Source organism: Bolinopsis microptera, chromosome 8, assembly GCF_026151205.1.
Source record: "Bolinopsis microptera isolate Bmic1 chromosome 8, MBARI_Bmic_1.0, whole genome shotgun sequence".
Classification (NCBI taxonomy): domain Eukaryota; kingdom Metazoa; phylum Ctenophora; class Tentaculata; order Lobata; family Bolinopsidae; genus Bolinopsis; species Bolinopsis microptera.
Window position 1 is genome coordinate 4,274,958 of NC_087079.1, and position 20,146 is coordinate 4,295,103.

General features: G+C 36.8%; 1 protein-coding gene across 2 annotated transcripts; it reads left to right on the forward strand.

The window, feature by feature from the left end:
* The first annotated feature begins 557 nt into the window (after positions 1-557).
* Positions 558-18,849, forward strand: LOC134819961 (junctophilin-4-like). Of its 2 annotated transcripts, none has more exons than XM_063830127.1 (11): positions 558-841; positions 10,373-10,552; positions 10,811-10,911; positions 13,530-13,656; positions 14,409-14,599; positions 14,758-14,830; positions 15,497-15,633; positions 15,988-16,153; positions 16,355-16,506; positions 16,730-16,845; positions 17,153-17,653. In XM_063830127.1, the coding sequence occupies exons 1-10, from the start codon at positions 613-615 to the stop codon at positions 16,808-16,810; spliced, it is 1,437 nt and encodes a 478-aa protein (XP_063686197.1). In that variant the 5' UTR covers positions 558-612; the 3' UTR covers positions 16,811-16,845; positions 17,153-17,653. The 2 variants fall into 2 exon arrangements, with proteins under 2 accessions (XP_063686197.1, XP_063686198.1); XM_063830128.1 differs by lacking the exon at positions 558-841 and adding an exon at positions 9,407-9,802 and having other exon boundaries at positions 17,153-18,849.
* Positions 18,850-20,146: the final 1,297 nt, after the last annotated feature.

Genomic DNA, 20,146 nt, shown 5'->3' on the forward strand with positions numbered 1-20,146 from the left:
TGACAACATCTTTTGTCCGATTCATCAATTTTAAAACGATGCGAACTTAGTTTTATAACAGAGTTTAATTAGATAGTTCTTTCATTCAAATTTCTGATTGTTTCTTCAATGAGTCTATTCAGAAACAATTAGAAATTTGAATGAAAGATCAAAGAACTATCAAATCATGAGACTCTTTAACACTACACGAATCCACCAGAGTTTAATTAGTAGTCCTAGGATGTATTCTAATTTAAGCCAATTATGGATAGAATAGTCTTCACTTCGATCATGTTATAGTTGTCTGGTAATCGTTTAATTTAGTTAAGCATAATGATACAAAGGATCTAACAAACGTTTGAGAGTTAAACGGTTTAACTTTAATTCTACTCGATAAGAATGACATAGATAAATGATTGAAGGTCACTTTTCCAGCGTCCTAACCAGTAATATAATTTAAGATCTATCCTTATATTAATTCCCTTGACAATTGATTAATTACCTCCATGATTTTCGTTTTCTAGCATTTGTTCAAGACCTCTATATGTTATCCTGACGATCATCTTAGACAGATAGAGCGCTTAAAACTCTTAGAGTCTCCAGAGATCAGCTGCGCTCATCACACCTCTAAAAATGAGAAGACTGTCAGTAGCGGCCCTAAATACTATTCCCAAGAAACTCCGGGAGAGAATAGATGTCCCCGCTATCCTGGTCATCTCCGACAGCTCCACTTCCGATCCAGAGGAGAACTACAACGAGTTTGGTGGGTTTCAGCACCGGATTAAGAAGACTGGTTCCCCGCAGCGGCAGAGGAGGGTCTCGGAGAGTGATGCTACTTCAGGGTTCAAACCACTTTTATCAGGTTAGTGGTGTGTGGTTGTGAATTGTGATGCTACTTCAAGGTTCAAACCACTTTTATCAGGTTAGTGGTGTGTGGTTGTGATGCTACTTCAGGGTTCAAACCACTTTTATCAGGTTAGTGGTGTGTGGTTGTGATGCTACTTCAGGGTTCAAACCACTTTTATCAGGTTAGTGGTGTGTGGTTGTGATTTTAGTTTCTTTTGGTTGATTATATCTAGTCAAGATGTCATACTCACAGGGAAAATGAACTCGAGACAAATGGTGAAACTGAACGGTTCTAAAAAATATAAGTTTCATAATGCTAATAGTCCTTTAATATCTGCCAAAATCTTATCATAAAGCATTAGACGCATTGAAACAAATTTACCCCGTCAATGAGAAGCATTCTTGTCGATCTACATTTGTTAGGCTAGTCCTTAATCCGTGTCCGTAGTGACTACAACTCGATAGGAATTTCAAACTTTTAATTTCGCCCATCTCGTAGAAACTTTCGTCATGACTGTGATTGTTCTGATTCCTCAAGGTTTGTACTTAAATTTGGTGACTTAGAGATTGAATGATTTGTTAATCCGATGATATTTTGATTTTTATAGTTCAATTTGTATCTTGCACCAATATGAATGTTGCCAATATAAATTGATTGATTAAATGGGCTTATCCAAATCCCACTAAATCTATCAATTTTATTCATATTCAAGTCATTCCTAGCTAGCATTTCGCGACTTCTTTTAACACTCTAACAATGACATACATATATTCGACATTCATCAAACACCGGTAACTATGGAAATAAAGTTTCAAAGAACGGCTCAATTATCGTCGACAAAATACGAACATCAGGCAATAATCACTATATAAGACTTGCCGGGTTACCTGATATTTTAATTGGGTGGTAGAATATGGTATAGTCTTATATAGCGTATTTGGATATTATTTCTATACTTTTTAATACTTGCAACAGTCAACTCTCTATTATATAATGAATAGTTTAAGGAGGTTTAAATTGTGGATTTAACTTCAATAACCTAATTCTGTGTTTCTACAATTAAAGTTATTTAAACCGAAGTCTCATCACAGAACGACTCAAAGATCGCGCCCTTGGCAAGTTACAGCAGTTACTCTTACATCTTTATAACCGCATTGAAAGCATGAATCTTCTTTTTCAAAATAACCCACAAACCCACGAGAAAACAAGTAATCTGTGTTTGGGACTGATTAATTGGTTAACGAGAATTCGATGTCATCAACTTTTGTTCTTTTGTTGAGAGTCTTTAATTTAATTATGCCATTACATGACGAATAATGTCATAAACTGTGAAATACAGAAACATGCTGAAAACATGCTGAAAACATGCTGAAAACATGCTGAAAACATGCTGAAAACATGCTGAAAACATGCTGAAAACATGCTGAAAACATGCTGAAAACATGCTGAAAACATGCTGAAAACATGCTGAAAACATGCTGAAAACATGCTGAAAACATGCTGAAAACATGCTGAAAACATGCTGAAAACATGCTGAAAACATGCTGAAAACATGCTGAAAACATGCTGCATGTTATATAGAAACATGCTGCATGTTATACAGAAACATGCTGAAAACATGCTGAAAACATGCTGAAAACATGCTGCATGTTATATAGAAACATGCTGCATGTTATACAGAAACATGCTGAAAACATGCTGAAATCATGCTGAAAACATGCTGAAAATATGCTGAAAACATGCTGAAAACATGCTAAAAACATCTCGAAATACAGAAACATGCTGCATTGCTAATGTTACTTTTTCTCATAAAGCTGAACTTTCAGTATTGCTACAACGATGACACAATCACGTCTACCATAAATCGATTTTCATCTGAAACGTTGCAGTAATGATGGATACAAAGTACTTCAAAAATCCAAGTTTTAGCTAGTTTTACATCGAAAAGAACCATAGGGCCTAGACACTTGAGGTTGACACAAGAACTCTATTGTATTAGAGTACTCCATACTGCTCTGCTATCTCGTGTGTCACCACGTGTTGACAATAGCCGACTACTGGTAATATAAGCTAATGTAAGCTTGCCTTTTCTAATTTCTTGTTTTTCTCGTACTTCATGGCTGTAAAAGCTTGTATTATACTTGTTTAGTGGCTTGTGAGGAATAGTTGAGCTTTGCATCTGTTTAATCTAATGATCCCAGCAATTTAACTCCTAACGGATATTCCCGGTCAAGACAAAAACCCCTAAAAATTCTTTAAACTAATCGAATACAGAGCTGTGTGGAATTTGTGAACAAGTTTAATAGACTGATGCATAGTTAATGCTTTAATGCAAACCGGGAGGTTACACCTTACATATTGTAACAACTATATCTTATAGAGTTATAGTATTATTTTTGCTTGGGCGTATTAAACTTTTGTCCAATCTGGATGAAAATCCATATACGAGTTCAGGGGACCACTAGCTACAGGTAAAACACCTGAAATTTGGGTACAAATGTCAAATATGGGCGCGGCTGCACTGCATGCACCGGTGGGCGGTTCTGGTCCGGGACCCCCTTAAAAGTTTGGTCACAGGTCCTTATAGTTTGTTGGTCAACTGCTATGTCAGAATCAAGTTTCACAAAAATTTCAGGCTGAACCCCCCACCCCTTAATTAATGTGATAGTTCATTCTATTTTCTAGTTCAATTTTTCTTACAATCTTTGTTGGTGTTCTTTAATAATGAACACTTTGTGATAGTCAGTATGTGATATTTAAGATCTGTTTGATAAATGTTCCCAGTTATGATCGTTATATATGGATACGATCTACAAGATCTTATCAACAAAATACTTCGTAATCGTATACTTAGTACATCTGTAGCTGTAATTGTACATGCCAACTACCAAACGCTTTCGTGGGTGGTTCAAAATATGAAACGCTTTGCGGTCATCCCACAACGTTAGAGCTTACAAATATTACCAATTACACTGGTAATGATGTCTGGGATATGTGCAGCAGCTCGCAGAAGTATGCAAATACCGGATAGTAGCCGCTCCTCCAGATGTTACGAATCATATCTACACCACACTACATTTTGTCGACATATTGTAATTTAGTGGGATCTTGGTAATTTAAATTCCTCAGAATGTGCAGGAGATAAACAAGAGCAGTGTAATTTGTTGGAACTAACGATCTACCCTCCATATCCAAGTATAGCATGCTGTGTCTCCGTCATGATGGTCGTGCAAGGTTGTGACGCTGTCACTCGTTTTGAACTCGGACTAAAGTCTGGGATATAGTTCCGGATACATATCCACATAACTTTTCAGCATTCTTACATTCTGGGAGCTTACCATCAGGCTTTTTCAATGCTTCTCATAAAATATTCAGTTTAAAAAGGGTGATAAAACTGTTTTTAAGGGGTCTCTTACAAAATTTCAAAATTCTAACGAATTTCACACTTGAGGAAAGTCGCCTGCATCCTGGACGTACTTAACTACGATGTTGCCGATATACACAGCTGTCATGCTCATAGTCTGCAAGTAAAGGCAACTATCCTCGACTTATCGGCAGCGACAGCACTCTACTTTAATATCTTGATGACACTTAAACTTGTTGAAAATCTCTACTGCAGGCTACAGTTTCTGAACCTTCCTTAAATTGTAAAACACTTGTTTTTTGCTGTCAAACTGTTGCTTATAAGTGTCTTGGACTGTTGACATGCCTCAATTAAATGCTTGTACTTGTAACCGTAGGTTGTGGAAACAGTTGCTAGTTGTTAGTAACCACTAATTGAGAAATAGTCTCGTTGCGGTTGCTAGTATCTATAATAGAATAATAGGTTGGGTTTTCTGTTTTACCTTGCTTTACCTTGTTTCGTTGTGGTGACCTTAGAACCATATGGTTTACTTGTAGTTGTATATTGCTATGCTTTGGTTATACAGATAACACAGTAGTGATCGAAGATAGTCTTATCGTACTGCACGCGCATTGTAGCAGAACTGATAACGGGAAATGAGTTAGATTATTGCAGTCAACTATAGTGAACCGCTAAGTGCGTTCTCAGTAATTGAACATGTAACGTTTTTCATGAGCACAAGCTTAATTTGAAATTTACGGTTTGTAATTTAGTGTGATACACTTGGTTTGTTTTATAAAGACGAGCTTTATATTTTATAAAGACAGACCCTCGATCAAATGAACAAAAATTAAAGACAGCAAGGCTTCAAACTTAAAAAATAAAAGACGCCACAACAGGTCTCAAAATAGATCGGATATAATTAAGCACATTTCACATCCTGACTTTACTTCATACCAGCAAATTTAAAGATGGGTTGCTATGCGATGAATTAAAGACGGTGAAGCCTTTAAAATGGTCAAAATTAAAGACGCTGAAGCCTTTGCCAAAGTTAACAGTCTTTATATATCGAACTGAGTGTAATAAATAAATTGCAGTACACTTTGATTTATTTTTATTTTGATCTATGATGAAATCTATAATATCAATATAGAAAAATCTGCGAGGGAAAATAAATCAAAGTATTTCTCCGGCAGTTAATCGCTTTTTTTTCGCAGTGCCATTTCACATTAAATTACGACATAGACGTTTTTTAATTTTCATGAACAAAGATTGGTAGTGGTATTGGTTGGGAGCCGGTAGGTTAGCCACAGTTGTTATGACATTGACCAGCGGCGACCAATCAAATCCCCAAATAACTGTCACGTGTTAAAATAACTATGGCAGACTGCCAGACTGCCAGACTGCCAGACTCAAAGTCTATAGTTCGATTTATTCTTACTCTGGCGAACTTAATAAACTGTGGCAATGTTGAGAAGTTTAAACGTTCCGAAATACACAAAAAGTAATATTTCTTCCCTGATTAATTATCTTAACTGTTTTCTAATTTAATTCTAATTTAATTATAATCATTTTAAGCAGTAATTATCCTTATTCACAAGGACTGCACTACTACTAGCACAACACAATGGATTTCTTCGTCCCAAACTACCACAGAATATCAGGATCAGAACCAGCACCTGCACCACCACCAGGTGGAGACTCCTTTGTGGAGTCTGTACTGAGAGGTATCAGCCAAGAACTCTCCAGCCCTGATACTGAGAACCCCTCTCCTAACGCCAACTTCAACTTCCTCCTAATACCACCGAAGAACTCGCCCGGTTTAGGAGGAAACAAGTCCTCACCCAAACTTCCGCGGGGCTCCTCTCCTGCCTTATTTGGGAGAAAACGGATAAGTTTGGAGAGCTCCCCCAGCAAGTCAGGGACTATGTTTGGGATTAGGAAGTTCAGTATACCGGTTCCTCTGCTGTCGTTGAAGGGTCGTCTGTTTAGAAAGAGGATAAGCGAGGCTTCAAGTTCCATTACCATCCCAGGTAGGTGGTTACATTCCACAGTGTATATTCAGCTTCAAACTATGTGTTACAATTAATGTTTTGTATTTCGAATTTTTTTCATAAGAGAAAATGGTAACAAGTGTTAATTTTTCCGTCCCAGCCACGGATTAGGAAAAAGTTATGTTTAACATTAAACGACAAACCTGCTCGAAATCCACTAATTGTTCGTCAGACGATAAATTGACGTGCAATTAAGGACAATCAGTTAAAAGTGCTCAAATGCCACATGCGTGAAAATTGCTTTAATTCGATCCACCTTACTTCCGACCTTGTACTGTTAATCAATTAATCAATTAATCAATTAGTAATTTAGATAAAATCACTCGTGTATTTCCTTTGCGGCTGAGATTGGTGATTAGGGGCTTAATGTCTGTTACGTTCATAATCCCATTTGTATGCGGATTAATTATTATCGTAATGCGGACAGTCAAAAGAGATAATAAGCTTGCATTAAATTCAGCTAATTCATAATTAAATGCGAGTTTGTAAGATTTCTTCTGCTGTAATTTTTACTGTGCAGTCGGGTTTATCAGTCTTGTTTCGTCCGAATTTTTCGCATGAACTTTCTTGTCTTTCATAATTTACTAAAAAACGCACAAGACCTTCAATTGCATTTGCAAGCTAAGGTATTTTTTAATGCGAAGCCTTTTTAAGTAGTAGCTATTCGTTCTCTTCGTTTAGAATGAGTTCTAAAAAGGATGTACCACCATCACTAGAAGATTCTGGCACAAATATATTCAAAATGTTGGATCAGACTACTCTTGTTATATCTGTTGATCATGATGAAGGTGCAGATGAGTTTGTAATACCCGATATCCAAACATTCGCACCTCAAGACACCCAGATGGGCACTGAAGATCCGGAGACAGCAGTAGAGACCACTATCTCCACTTTTTCATCTACCTCCTGCTCCTATCTCAGCCCCTTCTCCACTAACGCCGCTTTTATCGTGCTAGGAGGGGAGGAGTGCGATGCTGACGAGATCTTCATCACCCCCAAAAACTTACCAAAGCCAGAGATATCAGTTCAGCCACCCACACCCCTGATGCCGAGAACAACAGATACAGATCCTTTATCTGTAGAGACGTCAAGCTCTCTTAAAATGAAGGGTGTATTCTCAAAGCTATGTGAGGCAGCTAACACCATCACCATAGCTCCGATGATGAACTCCCCCGATAATAACGACCTAGCCCCGGACCCTTTTACTCCACATCACTTCCGTCGAGCTATGAGTGAGGGACACAAGCGGTATATGTTGCGTATGTCCTCACCAGCTCCAAACCTGCCTGCTTTCGATAAAATCGACATAAAGGGTATGATGTCCTGCTCAGAGAAGGGACCTTTCTCTAGCCCAATTTTGGTGCGCTCAACAGGGATCCGCAAAACAGGATCCTTTGAATTGCAATCCAGGAAAATCTCACTAGACATACAAAGTGGGAGGTTTTGTAAACCAAACGATCAGAGTTTCATCCTGAAGAAGCGTTCTTATTCTACAAGCGAGGCTGTGTCAGAGATGGAGGTGAAGAAGGATGGTGGTTCTAAAATATGGAGACAGTTGAAAGGTACCGGGATATTGGTTGGACGGGTTGCGTCCGTCTTGTCAAACCTGAATACCAGGAAAAATAAGAGCCTCCCGGAAACAAAGGAGGACTTCAGCTCAACGTGTAAGTTTATTCGCAAAATCAAGCAGGTGCTTAATTTATATTCACCATAATTAATCTTGGAGCATTTTAAATGATAATTCTAAAAAATCTATGTCAGTAGTGATTTTCCGTAATAAAAGGCCAAAAACTGCCAAAAATTCGATTTAAGTTGTACTATTTTGTTTGGTATTCTCTACCAAAACTAACAATAGTAGACAGTGCTCGCGCTCATGAGTCTCGCGGATATTTGACTTAATTATTGTACTTAGTTATTGTACGTACTACTTAGCATTCATCCTTACATATTAATTAGCACACGCTGTTATAGTGTTTCTCTCGTTCTCGCCTACTTAATTGTCATTGAGAAGACGTTTAAAATATGATTCTATGGGTAGTAATTAAACTCAATAATCAATTAAACTAATTACAACACAACAAATCTATTGCATTTATTGAGTATTTTGTAATGGGATGAAAGTGTTTTAACCAGGTGTAGCCAGTCCACACCCTGGCTCCATAATAATAATATTAATGATAATATGAAGGAATTGTTTTAATTCTTAATAAAAAGCTCAAATAAACTAAAGTGGTATTAATTTAAACCGTGAGTTTATGTTGTCTTGACAGTTTTAAATGCTTTGTTATCCTGATAAAAACCTTTTATTTGTCGCAATAAACGGGAACCTTACAAATTTTGCCCCGCAATCATTACAACAATGCAACTAATGAATAATGTTCCGATCCGGATATTGCTTGACAGTTCAGGTTGAGTTTTTCGGCGATTTTTATAACTAGTGGTACTCCAATTTTATTTTTGGGACTCTTGTCACTTCTTTTCGATTAATTATTAAATAAACATAAATATCACATGTTAAACTTATGCCATCATGATAACAATGACAATTTTTCCATAGAATACAATGATTTTACCTTTCAATCGCAGGATACATTATCTCAAAGAGCAAGTTTTTTGTGTATACCGAAAGCCATGCCATGATATATAGATTAAACCATCAAAGACAAATAGATCGTTTGTCGTGGGTGATTTGCACATCGGTATACTGACCAATTATCGATGTGTTCGCGTCTCGAGATCCTATTGTTTTATCAGCATCTCCGACTTTATAGAACTGAAACAAAGCAAAGTAAATTAGCCGTCCGTCGTCCATCAGACTACTATTAACTACCTGTAAGAATAACGTGAATTGTTTTTCTAATCAATCGTAATCAAATACATATACCAAATCTACCCATTCCAATAAGTGTCAAACAATAGAAATAATCAATGTCCATTTGTTTTGAACTTTTCCTTATCAATATTGATGTGAAACTCGAGCTTTCCTTTTGATTCATTAGGTATTTTTTATCGTGTCACGGCTGCCGCAATCTCACAGCAGCAGCACACATCATCACTCCATTACTCGCTGTCTCGCCCTAATAATTTAGTGCTCTCCTTCAGACCTCTTATTATTTAGTAATCACACCTCGCAATATATAACTGACAGCCGGGGTAGTTTGAGAATACCAAGCTCCTCCTGTCTTGCTTTATTGTACTTACTAGATCGCGCTTTCTAGTGGAGTTTGTCCTGTGTGATCAGTTTACCCAGCCTTGCTTTATCGATTATAAGGTGAAAGCGGACAAATGAACGGTAATGTGGGGACCAGGGTTAACCGGGGGTTGGAGCTGTTTTCTCGCCCCAAGTTGGACGATCTCGCTCAATTCAGTCGCAGTCTCGAGGCTTTCATGCGGCTAGCTGTTACTAAAGTTCGTTCCAGAGCCATTATTGCTGATGATCCGACCGGAGTTCAGATTTGTCAGAGCTGCAAGTGTTGAATTCCAGGCCGGCTAGGTTTACAGTCTGTGACGTGGTTAAGAAAGCTGCCCCAATCAATGTCAAGATTAGACTTTCAGATTTCCTTCCCGGCCACAGACTATGTGAGATATTTAGCTTGACTGTTATTTTCGTTGAGCTCCTTGTGTTAGTCTGTAGGATTGAACCAATCTATGCACGTCATATATTAATACACGTTTGACGTCACAGTTGTCAAAATTCCGAATTCCCAATAGTGCGATAAACTTCAACTAAGAGTACAATAAGGAATAATACCCGTATGTTAATTTAGGACTGTATTACATTCCATTAAAGCATTCTTTTCGATTAACAGGAAATTTGTACACGGCATCATCACAACCCTGTTCGACAATGAATATACAGACGTTCGATATTCTATTACTGTAATTAGTGAATTAGCTGTACAATTAGTGAATTAGCTGTACGCTGACGTTCCTAACGTTGCCTAAAAGCTAACAACTATTAATATTTATTAGTATAGCTCCCCTGATGTAACCCACCAATTCTCCAACGAAACATACAATTTTGTAATGTAACCTACCACCGCCTAACGAAACCTACAAAATTAACTTGCCACACCCTAACTTAAAGTTAACCAACTAGTTAGCGCCCTTCCTCGTAACCCTGCCCTCTTTAGCACTTCCTCCCTTCAGACGATGCAGAAAGCGGAACAGCTGATAGTCGGAGTTCTTCCAAACTTCTGAGATATGAGTTTTCAAAGGACGAGGTGTATCTGGGGGAGGTGATGGACAACAAGGCTCACGGTCACGGGGTGCTACATTTTAGGGGGTGCCAATACGGTGGGCACTGGGAAAATGGCATGGAGCGCATTGGTACGAGCTTTATATTACTGTTAAATTGTAAAGATAATTTTATAATTCATTATTTATAATATATGATTTTAATAGATGGTGAAGTTTGACTTTGGTTACAATTTTAATGTTCCTTCCCAACCAGTGAAACAATTGGTAGCTATATTTGTGGATAGTTTATTTTTGATAGAGTGACTAGAGTTATCAGGCCTCTTGTAGACTGTGGAATTGCAGTTACCATAGTAACACTACCATATTAGGTCATATTACCATTGTCAGGTTGCTATTTGTGGCCTAGCGGGATCCAGTATCATGGAACATGGGAGTCTGGCTATCGTCATGGTAATGGCGTGGAGAAACATGCTAATTATGTATACAAGGTCAGTTTATTTGCATAAACGTTTTTGATATGAGTGCCAAGTTTTTGAAGTTTACGTCAAAATATTTCAATACTGCTTGACACTTGTCGCCTACTGTTAATTTGCGTGAACTTTTTGTTCAGGTCATTATTGTGTAATTATAATTTGCATATAGCAATTATACAGGTATGTTTCAAGACAAATGGACATTTTAATTCAAATATTCTACTATAATTGGCACCTTCATAGTCAGCTCAACTTTAGTGAAATATGTTCTTGACTGCTTCAGGAGCAAATCCTCACAAACCGAATTTCTGTGTAAACCTTTTAGCATTCCAGAACCTATTTTGAGAAAATAAAATGGTGACAACTACTGATGGAATGAATGTCTGAGTTGACCTATTTTCACACGAAATTTAGTCTTGGCCAAGGCCAAGTACTCACCTGGGATTTTTGTATCGGCCAAAAGTTGTTGGAATCATTCATCCATATCTAAAAACTCTAAAGGTATTAAATTTTCCATTTTGTGGGCCAGGCAGGCATATTCTAAAATTCATATCGTTCCATAGTATAGACACGAGAAATAGCTACAGATGCGTGGTTGCAACAATGTAGGTTGTTATATCTAGAAAGAGAACAACCACTCTTAAGGGGGCATACCCCAAATCTGTCCAGACCAAATGACTTCATAGGCAGTTCAGTGACCTTCTAGCGCACCGTTTCCACACCAAAAAAAATTATTTTGAGAATTCCCATTTTTGTAATCGAGCATTTCCTGGTTAAGAGTGCAATTTTCGGAAAAAATTATTTTGTGGTTGAGACGCTATAAGTTAATCATTTCTTGCGGTATCGGGTTGAAATTTTGCTCGCCGTTTATTCACATCTATGTCAAGGTGTGTGTAAAATCTTGATATCGTATCTAAAAAGGCTGGTGTGTTATGAATTTTTAAAGTCAAAAAGCTAAAATTGTCCTTTTCAGGCTTATTTTAACAAAAAGTCAGTCAGGGAAGATCGGATTATTTGATGCTTTCGACATCAAATTGTTCTCTGAATTCTGGCGCAGTTTTTGATGCCCTCAAAAATGTTTTTACTCATTCACCTTCTGATCTATTGGACCTCAAAGCCAAACAACAAATTTAGGCACATTTTTCGTTTTTAGTATTTACTGATTTTTCTAAAATTTTGATAGGAATGTGCTAGTGACTTTTTGAAGGGTGCAAAATAACCGCAACTAGCACATTTATATATGAGTTATGAACAACAAAACACCCTAAAATGCTTCCCTTTGAAGTTATGGGAGAAAATGTGATTTTTTATCTGCAAAGCCAAAAAATATCAAACTTGAAAGCTTCTTCAAATCAAAAGTTGGTCTGCATTATTGTTTCATTGTTTCGCTGACACGGTTACGGAATATGAACTTCAAGTTAGTAAGAGATACATTCCATACATAAAAATCAGGCAATCGCAGAAGCATGAGCATTTATCACTAATTTTCTTGAAAATTTTATGTTGAAAGCCAAAAATGTAACACGGAGTTTCGGTCAATGAGGATAAATGAGTTTGCCTATATCAATATGATCAGGTTGTCGATTTGAACTTAAAGTAATTGCCCTGAGGTAATGCAATAAAGCAATACACGTTAATCTGCAATGAAAGCAGTGATAGATCTACACGTGCAATTAATCAGGCAAGAGAAAAAGGAAGCTCAAGTTGGTTGACTGTCCTACCTCTTAAGTCTTATGGGTTCACATTGAACAAAGGGGAATTCAGGGATAGTCTACTTCTTCGATATAACAAAGACCTTCCACGATTACCTCAATCCTGTGTTTGTGGGGCCAAAATGGACATCAACCATGCTCTAAACTGTCCAAGAGGAGGCTACATCATCATCCGCCACAACTCAGTTAGGGATTTCATAGCCAAACAACTATCAACTGTTTGCAAAGACGTAGAATGTGAGCCCCACCTACAGACTTTAGACGGGGAGACTTTCTCAACAAGTACCACACTAACAGGAGACAATGCCCACCCTGACGTCCGTGCCAGGGGATTCTATCGTCCGGGACAGAACTCCTATTTCGACATAAAGTTTCTCAATCCCAATTCTGAGTCTTGTCTCTCATCATCAACAGAAAAAATATACGAGAGAGCTGAGACTCAGAAGCGGAGGTTATACAACGAGAGAATTCTGAATGTAGAACATGGGAGTTTCTGTCCTCTGGTGTACTCTGTCACGGGTGGCAGCGGGCCAGAAGCGAGAACATTCTTTAGATTATTGTGTGAGAAAATAGCATATAAAACTCAACAAAATTATTCAGATGTTGTAAATTTTTTAAGATGTAAACTTTCATTTATTATCAGGAAGCTGGTTCTCCTGTGTATAAGAGGAACCAGATCTTCTGTCAATTCAGTTGACAAAAGTTGTGAAAGCGACTTTGAGTTCGCATGCTTTGTATCAAAGCTTAGCTAATTAGGAGTCCTATGGACTCAATTAATTGATGATTCGAATCTGGTCGATATACATTGTTGTAAATTATATTGTTATATATTATTCTATTTGTTTTCAAAAAAAAAAAATAAAGCAATAAAACTTGAAGTTTTGAATGACTCCTTCATAAAGACACGCTGTTTGTTGTCAGGGAGAGTGGGTGAAGGATGCGAAGCAGGGTTACGGTGTTGCGTCTTCTCACTCCGGCTGTATGTATGAGGGAACCTGGAAGGCTAACCGACATGAAGGGTACGGTGTGGAGGTTTACAAAGATGGAGGTTAGTTTCTAGTTAGTTTCTAGTTAGTTTCTAGTTAGTTTCTAGTTAGTTCCTAGTTAGTTTCTAGTTAGTTTCTAGTTAGTTTCTAGTTAGTTTCTAGTTAGTTTCTAGTTAGTTCCTAGTTAGTTTCTAGTTAGTTCCTAGTTAGTTTCTAGTTAGTTTCTAGTTAGTTTCTAGTTAGTTTCTAGTTAGTTTCTAGTTAGTTTCTAGTTAGTTTCTAGTTAGTTCCTAGTTAGTTTCTAGTTAGTTTCTAGTTAGTTTCTAGTTAGTTTCTAGTTAGTTTCTAGTTAGTTTCTAGTTAGTTTCTAGTTAGTTTCTACTTAGTTTCTAGTTAGTTTCTAGTTAGTTTCTAGTTAGTTTCTAGTTAGTTTCTAGTTAGTTCCTAGTTAGTTTCTAGTTAGTTTCTAGTTAGTTTCTAGTTAGTTTCTAGTTAGTTTCTAGTTAGTTCCTAGTTAGTTTCTAGTTAGTTCCTAGTTAGTTTCTAGTTAGTTTCTAGTTAGTTTATAGTTAGTTTCTAGTTAGTTTCTAGTTAGTTTCTAGTTAGTTTCTAGTTAGTTTCTACTTAGTTTATAGTTAGTTTCTAGTTAGTTTCTAGTTCTAGTAATGTAAGTTTTTACTTTTATCATGGGTACGTGCAAGTCCTCGACTTATCTTGACATTACAGATCATCATTATATTATTATATATATTATTACGTGAGGTACTTTTATTGCAATTTGAAATCTCCAAGGACCCTGAACATGCTTTTTCAGGGTTTTATGCCGGACAATTCAACCAGGGGATCAGAGACGGTCACGGAGTGAGAGTATTCCACCCTAACACTATGTTACGAGACGGCTTTGCCAACAAGACCATGGCGGACTCGACTTCAGAAGTCCCGTCAGCTGTCGATCTGGAGCGACTTTTAGGGGATAAGATCTTCAGCGAGTTTGACGAAGAAGATGTGAGTGATTTGTAATTGAGCTTTATTGTGACATAACGCGGTCAATTTTCATTTGAATAAAAATGTTGACATGTTGTTGATAATATTTAGTTCTCCAACGTAAAGGAAATGTCGTTAAATTGTTTATATTTCTTTGTTGTTGAGTGTGCTTTCTTCAGAAAACAGAGATATACAGAGGGCAGTGGAAAGATGACAAAAGAGAAGGTCCTGGAATTGAACGAGATGCCCAAGGTGAGTTATCAGAATCTGAAAATACATTTTAACATACACTTTAACATACATTTAACATACATTTTAACATACACTTGACAATGATCTTGACAATGATCTTGACAATGATCTTGACAATGATCGAATTTGCTTTCTATACACCGACAGAATGATCAATTGTCTCATTCGGCACGCGATAAAAGCACAGACCAATATTTTGTACGTCTATAATGAATATCCAATGAATGTCAGAATGACTAATATGTTGAGCACATAATGCACTAAGTTTATCCTCGTGTACCCTAGTTTGACAACACCAGGCAATCTTCATTATAATACAAAGACAATGGAAGGCTTACAATTCAATTTGATGGTAGACCGAATGAAGCATAGCAAATGGTGATTTGCCGGAAACATAGTAACAATGGTGGCGGTAGGATTTCCGGCTAAAAATAGAAAAAATATGCCGTCAAATTGCTTTTATTGTCTGATAGATCACTTGAAAGAGGAGTAGTTGTTGTAATATTTGTATTTACAAGACACTATGTCTATAGGATTAGCCCCTAGGATTAACCACAGAATACAAAAATGACAGGTAAAAATGTTCGGCGTATTCATAAGAAATCGAAAAAGTAAGTTAGTAATTTTAACTTATGTTGAAATTAACAATCACACCTCGTGCCACAGGTGACGTTTATGAAGGCCATTTCAAAGACAACATGAGGCACGGATACGGTGTTTTGAAGAGTAAGGGAGGTCGAGTTTATTACGGTCGGTGGAAAAGAAACAAGCTGATCCAGAACAGTCGTAGCAACAATAGTTGTGTTAGTACAGTAGTATAGCAACAATAGTTGTTTTAGTACAGTAGTATAGCAACAATAGTTGTGTTAGTACAGTAGTATAGCAACAATAGTTGTGTTAGTACAGTAGTATAGCAACAATAGTTGTGTTAGTACAGTAGTATAGCAACAATAGTTGTGTTAGTACAGTGGTATAGCAACAATAGTTGTATAGCTGCATGCACGTTTTGGGAATAAAACCATCTAAAGCCCCTGAATTAACTTGTTTAAATTTTGACCAGCAATATAGATAGCAATGACCTCTTTTTAACGAAAACCCTTTATTCCTCTCCGCTCCGAGGAATTATAACAAAAGAACTGAACAAACGTCCTCCACAGTGTCAGAAAGCAGAGTTACAAGCACAAGAAGGCTGCAGTGTAGCTACCAGGAAGACATGGCTAGCACTGTCCAGAGCTCATGGAGCTAGGAGGTTTGCGTCCTGGGCAGTCCACTCTCAGAGGGAAGCGTACAAGCACTATGCTTTATCTGAGGAGAAAGAAAAAGGTGCGGAGATGTTAGATGCTCTATCTTATAGAGACTCAAAATAATAATAAAATATATTAAAAAACAATAATGTTTACTTCTCAAGTTTAACCTAACGCTTTACAATATGCTATTGTAATATTCCCATTGTTGGGCTCTTTTTTATATTAACGTGGGTATTTCCCTTATTTTCTCAACTCTATTTGAAACTATCAACACCAGATGCCAGATTACTGGCAGACACTGGGAACGTAGGAGCCAACATTGTGGCTGCCACAAAGTTACAGGAAATGAGTCCTGGTAGCATCGCAAGACGGGGCCTCAACAAACTATCAGATATCTTCTCTCCTCTTCCTTCCAGAAGAAGCATTTCCGTAAGTGATCTCTTGCACTGATCAGTAGGACTTGGTCCTCAAATGTTTCCTTTTAATACGATAAACAATAAAAACGCATCTTATTTAAGGATCAATGGAGATGATTTCCATATAAAACTTGGGCTGATTCCATCTCCTTTTTTGATATGCCTCTACTTTTAGTCATATCCGCTGATTATAACTAACCACTCCTAAGAACTCTATAACTATCCCCGCTTCTCAGAGTAACAGTGACATGGAGGATAGTCCTCTGTCTAATAGAAGATTATCTAACTCTCACCGATTCCTCAAGCCTACATCGTGAGGGGATAACCGGTATCATTTCCAGCGAATTAAAACGTTTGTAGATTTAAGTATAATCTTTATTTATTTGCAATTTTAAACACAAGGAAATATTTCAACTAAATTGTAAAAAAAGGTTAAAATTAGAATTAGATTAATCTCTAATGATCATTGATCCTGTGACTTTTCGTTTCTTCGTTATTTTCCGTGGTATTATATATAGCTTATAAACATTATATTCGAGCTATTTTTAAACATATGGTTGAAAATTTATTTTGCATTGTCCAACAAATTCCATTTATAATGTAATCTATTTGATTAGTTTCTCTGATTCTCTCGATTGAACCGTTCAATATATTTTCAGAGCTATTATTTTGTGGCGACTTCTGGACAGAGACATAAGCCTCAAACACAACATCCGTATAAAATAGCGGTAATCAGGTCTCATTCAAACAAATTACAGATGGAATTATTGACCGAGAAAGCGCTCTCAGTTGTTGCACCAGCTGGAGAATTATCAGAGGTGAGAAGTGTGCGCCTTCCCAACCAGGACCTGAAACCACCCTTTTCTGTAACATCCTATACCAACTCATTCGACCACAACCAAACCTCCAGTTTCCCACCTGTTTTTAATGAATCCACCCCGTGAGTCGGCTCAAGCTGGCTTCGAATTGTCTGAGTGTTAAATTAGCCTGCAAAACAACAAAGTCATGCAGCCACCTTGCCAGTTTTACAAATCCCATGGACCATCACATCAGGACAGACAATGGATCTGATTAGACTACATTTTACCGAACAGATTGAGATTTGATTAATGAATAAAACGGTATTGTTGATGGTTTAATACTACTGGGGATTATAAAGCAATTGTTTGTTGAGCTTCAAATCAAAAATTCTGACAGGCTTGACAAGTTCGATGTAAGATCAAGGGATGTGCTGGCTTTATGAAGTCTAGCGGAACCACCCTGAAAATTATCAAGTAGTGTATAACATGAGGGTCAAACCTATAGCTGGTTGAGGGAAAGTGTTTCATGAGGAGCTAGATCTATGTATCTAAGATTACCCCCCACATGGTGAGAGCACGTAGTTTTCTGTGAGCGTACTTTTCTGTCTTGTTAAGCTAACACCTAGTGAGATCACCGTAGTATTAGGCTTTGTGGCTCCTCTGGGACTGTAGTTGTTGTGACTGCAGTTTGATAGTCAGAGTAGGGACTGTAGTTGTTGTGACTGCAGTTTGATAGTCAGCGTATGTCAGGGTTTTTGTTACTTGTGGGGGAGGAGCTTTTTAATAGTGAGTATTGCCAACATGTGATGGGCGACAAACTGATCTCATTTTTATACTGTATAGACAGGTTATCGGTTGTATGCAACAAAAGCATCTGCTAACTGCTAAGTCTTGATAGAAAGCCTCGCAAAATATAGTGATTTCTACTCTAGTACGGTCTTTTCTTCGAATCACTTGTCAAATTGCTGTTCTGGAAATAATACTGAAAGCATTATTTTGCTTTTGACCATTACCTTGAAATCATGAAATGAAAATTATAGTACATATATTATTCTCACGCAGTTTTTGCAAATAAAATAATTATTTTCGTCTTGTCAAAAGTCTGTTAATGGGGTCTATCAATGCAAATTCTTGTTTAAGATATTTTTATGTCAAAATGCTCCCTTGGTCGGCTTAACGCAAAATTTCAATTAAAAAGGATTAGCAATTAATTAGCTGCTCAATTGATGTGTGTTCATGATGATATGAATACAGTGCCGCTCTGTCAAACCAAGTTCCATGTCGGGTTTGTAATGATAAACTGCTATAAACGAGTTTTGTTTACAACATCACACATTTTTACCACAAGAATTTCTGTTTTTTAATTTAAGTTAAACAATAAATACATTATATTGGTATTTCCGGTCAAATTTCGATTTGTTTGAACTTTCGGCTCTTCGACTGCGTATGCACATATTATGTCTTGACAAATAATGTATGTGATTAAAGATTTGCTGTGCTGAGCACAGTTGATACTATACTATTATAGTTTAAACTTTGACATTCGGGCTTACTGATGAGCATTTTTAGCTTTTCAACTCAATTCAATAAATATTTATTTATATTTATAGTGCTTGTTTAAAGAATTAACTAACTGTTACAGTGTTGCAAGTAAGCCGCTTCGAAGGCGGTTAGGTTTGATGATAATCCGCCACTCTGTAAACAGAATGGAGACAATTCTCTTAGCATTTGAAAATTCCTGATATTGCCACTAACTCGGAATATAAAATGGTGATTATTTTTCCAGATTATATAGATTTTTGTGAAATGACTTGTTCTCAGGAATTTAGGGCTTGGAAACATAATATATAATTATACATAATTAATACATTATTACATATTATATAATTATATAATTATACAGACGCAACACGTACGTATGTTGATCACCCACTGCATGATCCGAAATGCATGCAATCTGCGTTATGAGGTAGTAAAATTTTATTGTTAACGAAAAGGAGTGCGAATGGAAATAAAGCGTATTCTGGGTAAAATTATCTTTATCCCGGTTGTTGCGACAAGTAAAAATGCTCTTATTAGGGAAAGGAGATTACTCGACGTTTCAATGTAACTACATCGTATTCATGATCTAAAAACAAGTGTTAAAAATTCAAAACGTAAAAAACATATATCTGAGGCAAATTTTGTGTACATTAATTTATTTTTAATCAATCAACTTTATCCAAAAATTCGATACAAAAAAGTCATAACAAAATTCATAACAAAACTAATTTATACGACGACAAACTTTTATAGTAAATACTGTACATTCCTAAAACTACTACTAAATATACTACACATGATACAGAAGCATGGAGTGCTACAACGGTGAACAGGTGCATGATGTGAAGTGTGTAGGTATGTATCTAGTGTGGAGTGGAAATGGCGGGAATCGTACTGACCAATGAGAAGTGTGAAACGTGGGAGCCTAATATGGTTTGATTGATGTTGTAAGGGTAGTGTGTTGAATAGGAGGCGGAAGTGTGCGTGTGTGAGATGTGGTCCCTGTACTCAGAAAGTAAACAAAACCTATAAATATCACTAAAAATCACTACATATGTGTAGACAATCCCCTGTCTGTAAAGTATAAAATATGTTACACCCTGTTTATTATGTACTTGTTACTAAAAAACGTTTGATTGTTTCTAACTCATCTCTCTTGTTAATGTTAGGTTTGAACTTCAAAATAAGCATTGCTTCTGCAATCTTTCTTCTAGCTGTGTTGCTTTCTGTTTTTAAAATCTCAAATTCTAAATTGGGTTCTGACCCCCTATGTAAACTGTTATAATGAATAGCAAAAGCTTGACTAGTGTT

Excerpts from the sequence above, each read along its gene's own strand:
- LOC134819961 (XM_063830127.1), top strand. The coding sequence starts at position 613 with ATGAGAAGACTGTCAGTAGCGGCCCTAAATACTATTCCCAAGAAACTC. Across the intron at positions 14,600-14,757 it reads GCGAGTTTGACGAAGAAGAT|AAAACAGAGATATACAGAGG; the intron begins GTGAGTGATTTG and ends TGCTTTCTTCAG. Across the intron at positions 16,507-16,729 it reads CTTCCAGAAGAAGCATTTCC|AGTAACAGTGACATGGAGGA; the intron begins GTAAGTGATCTC and ends CCCGCTTCTCAG.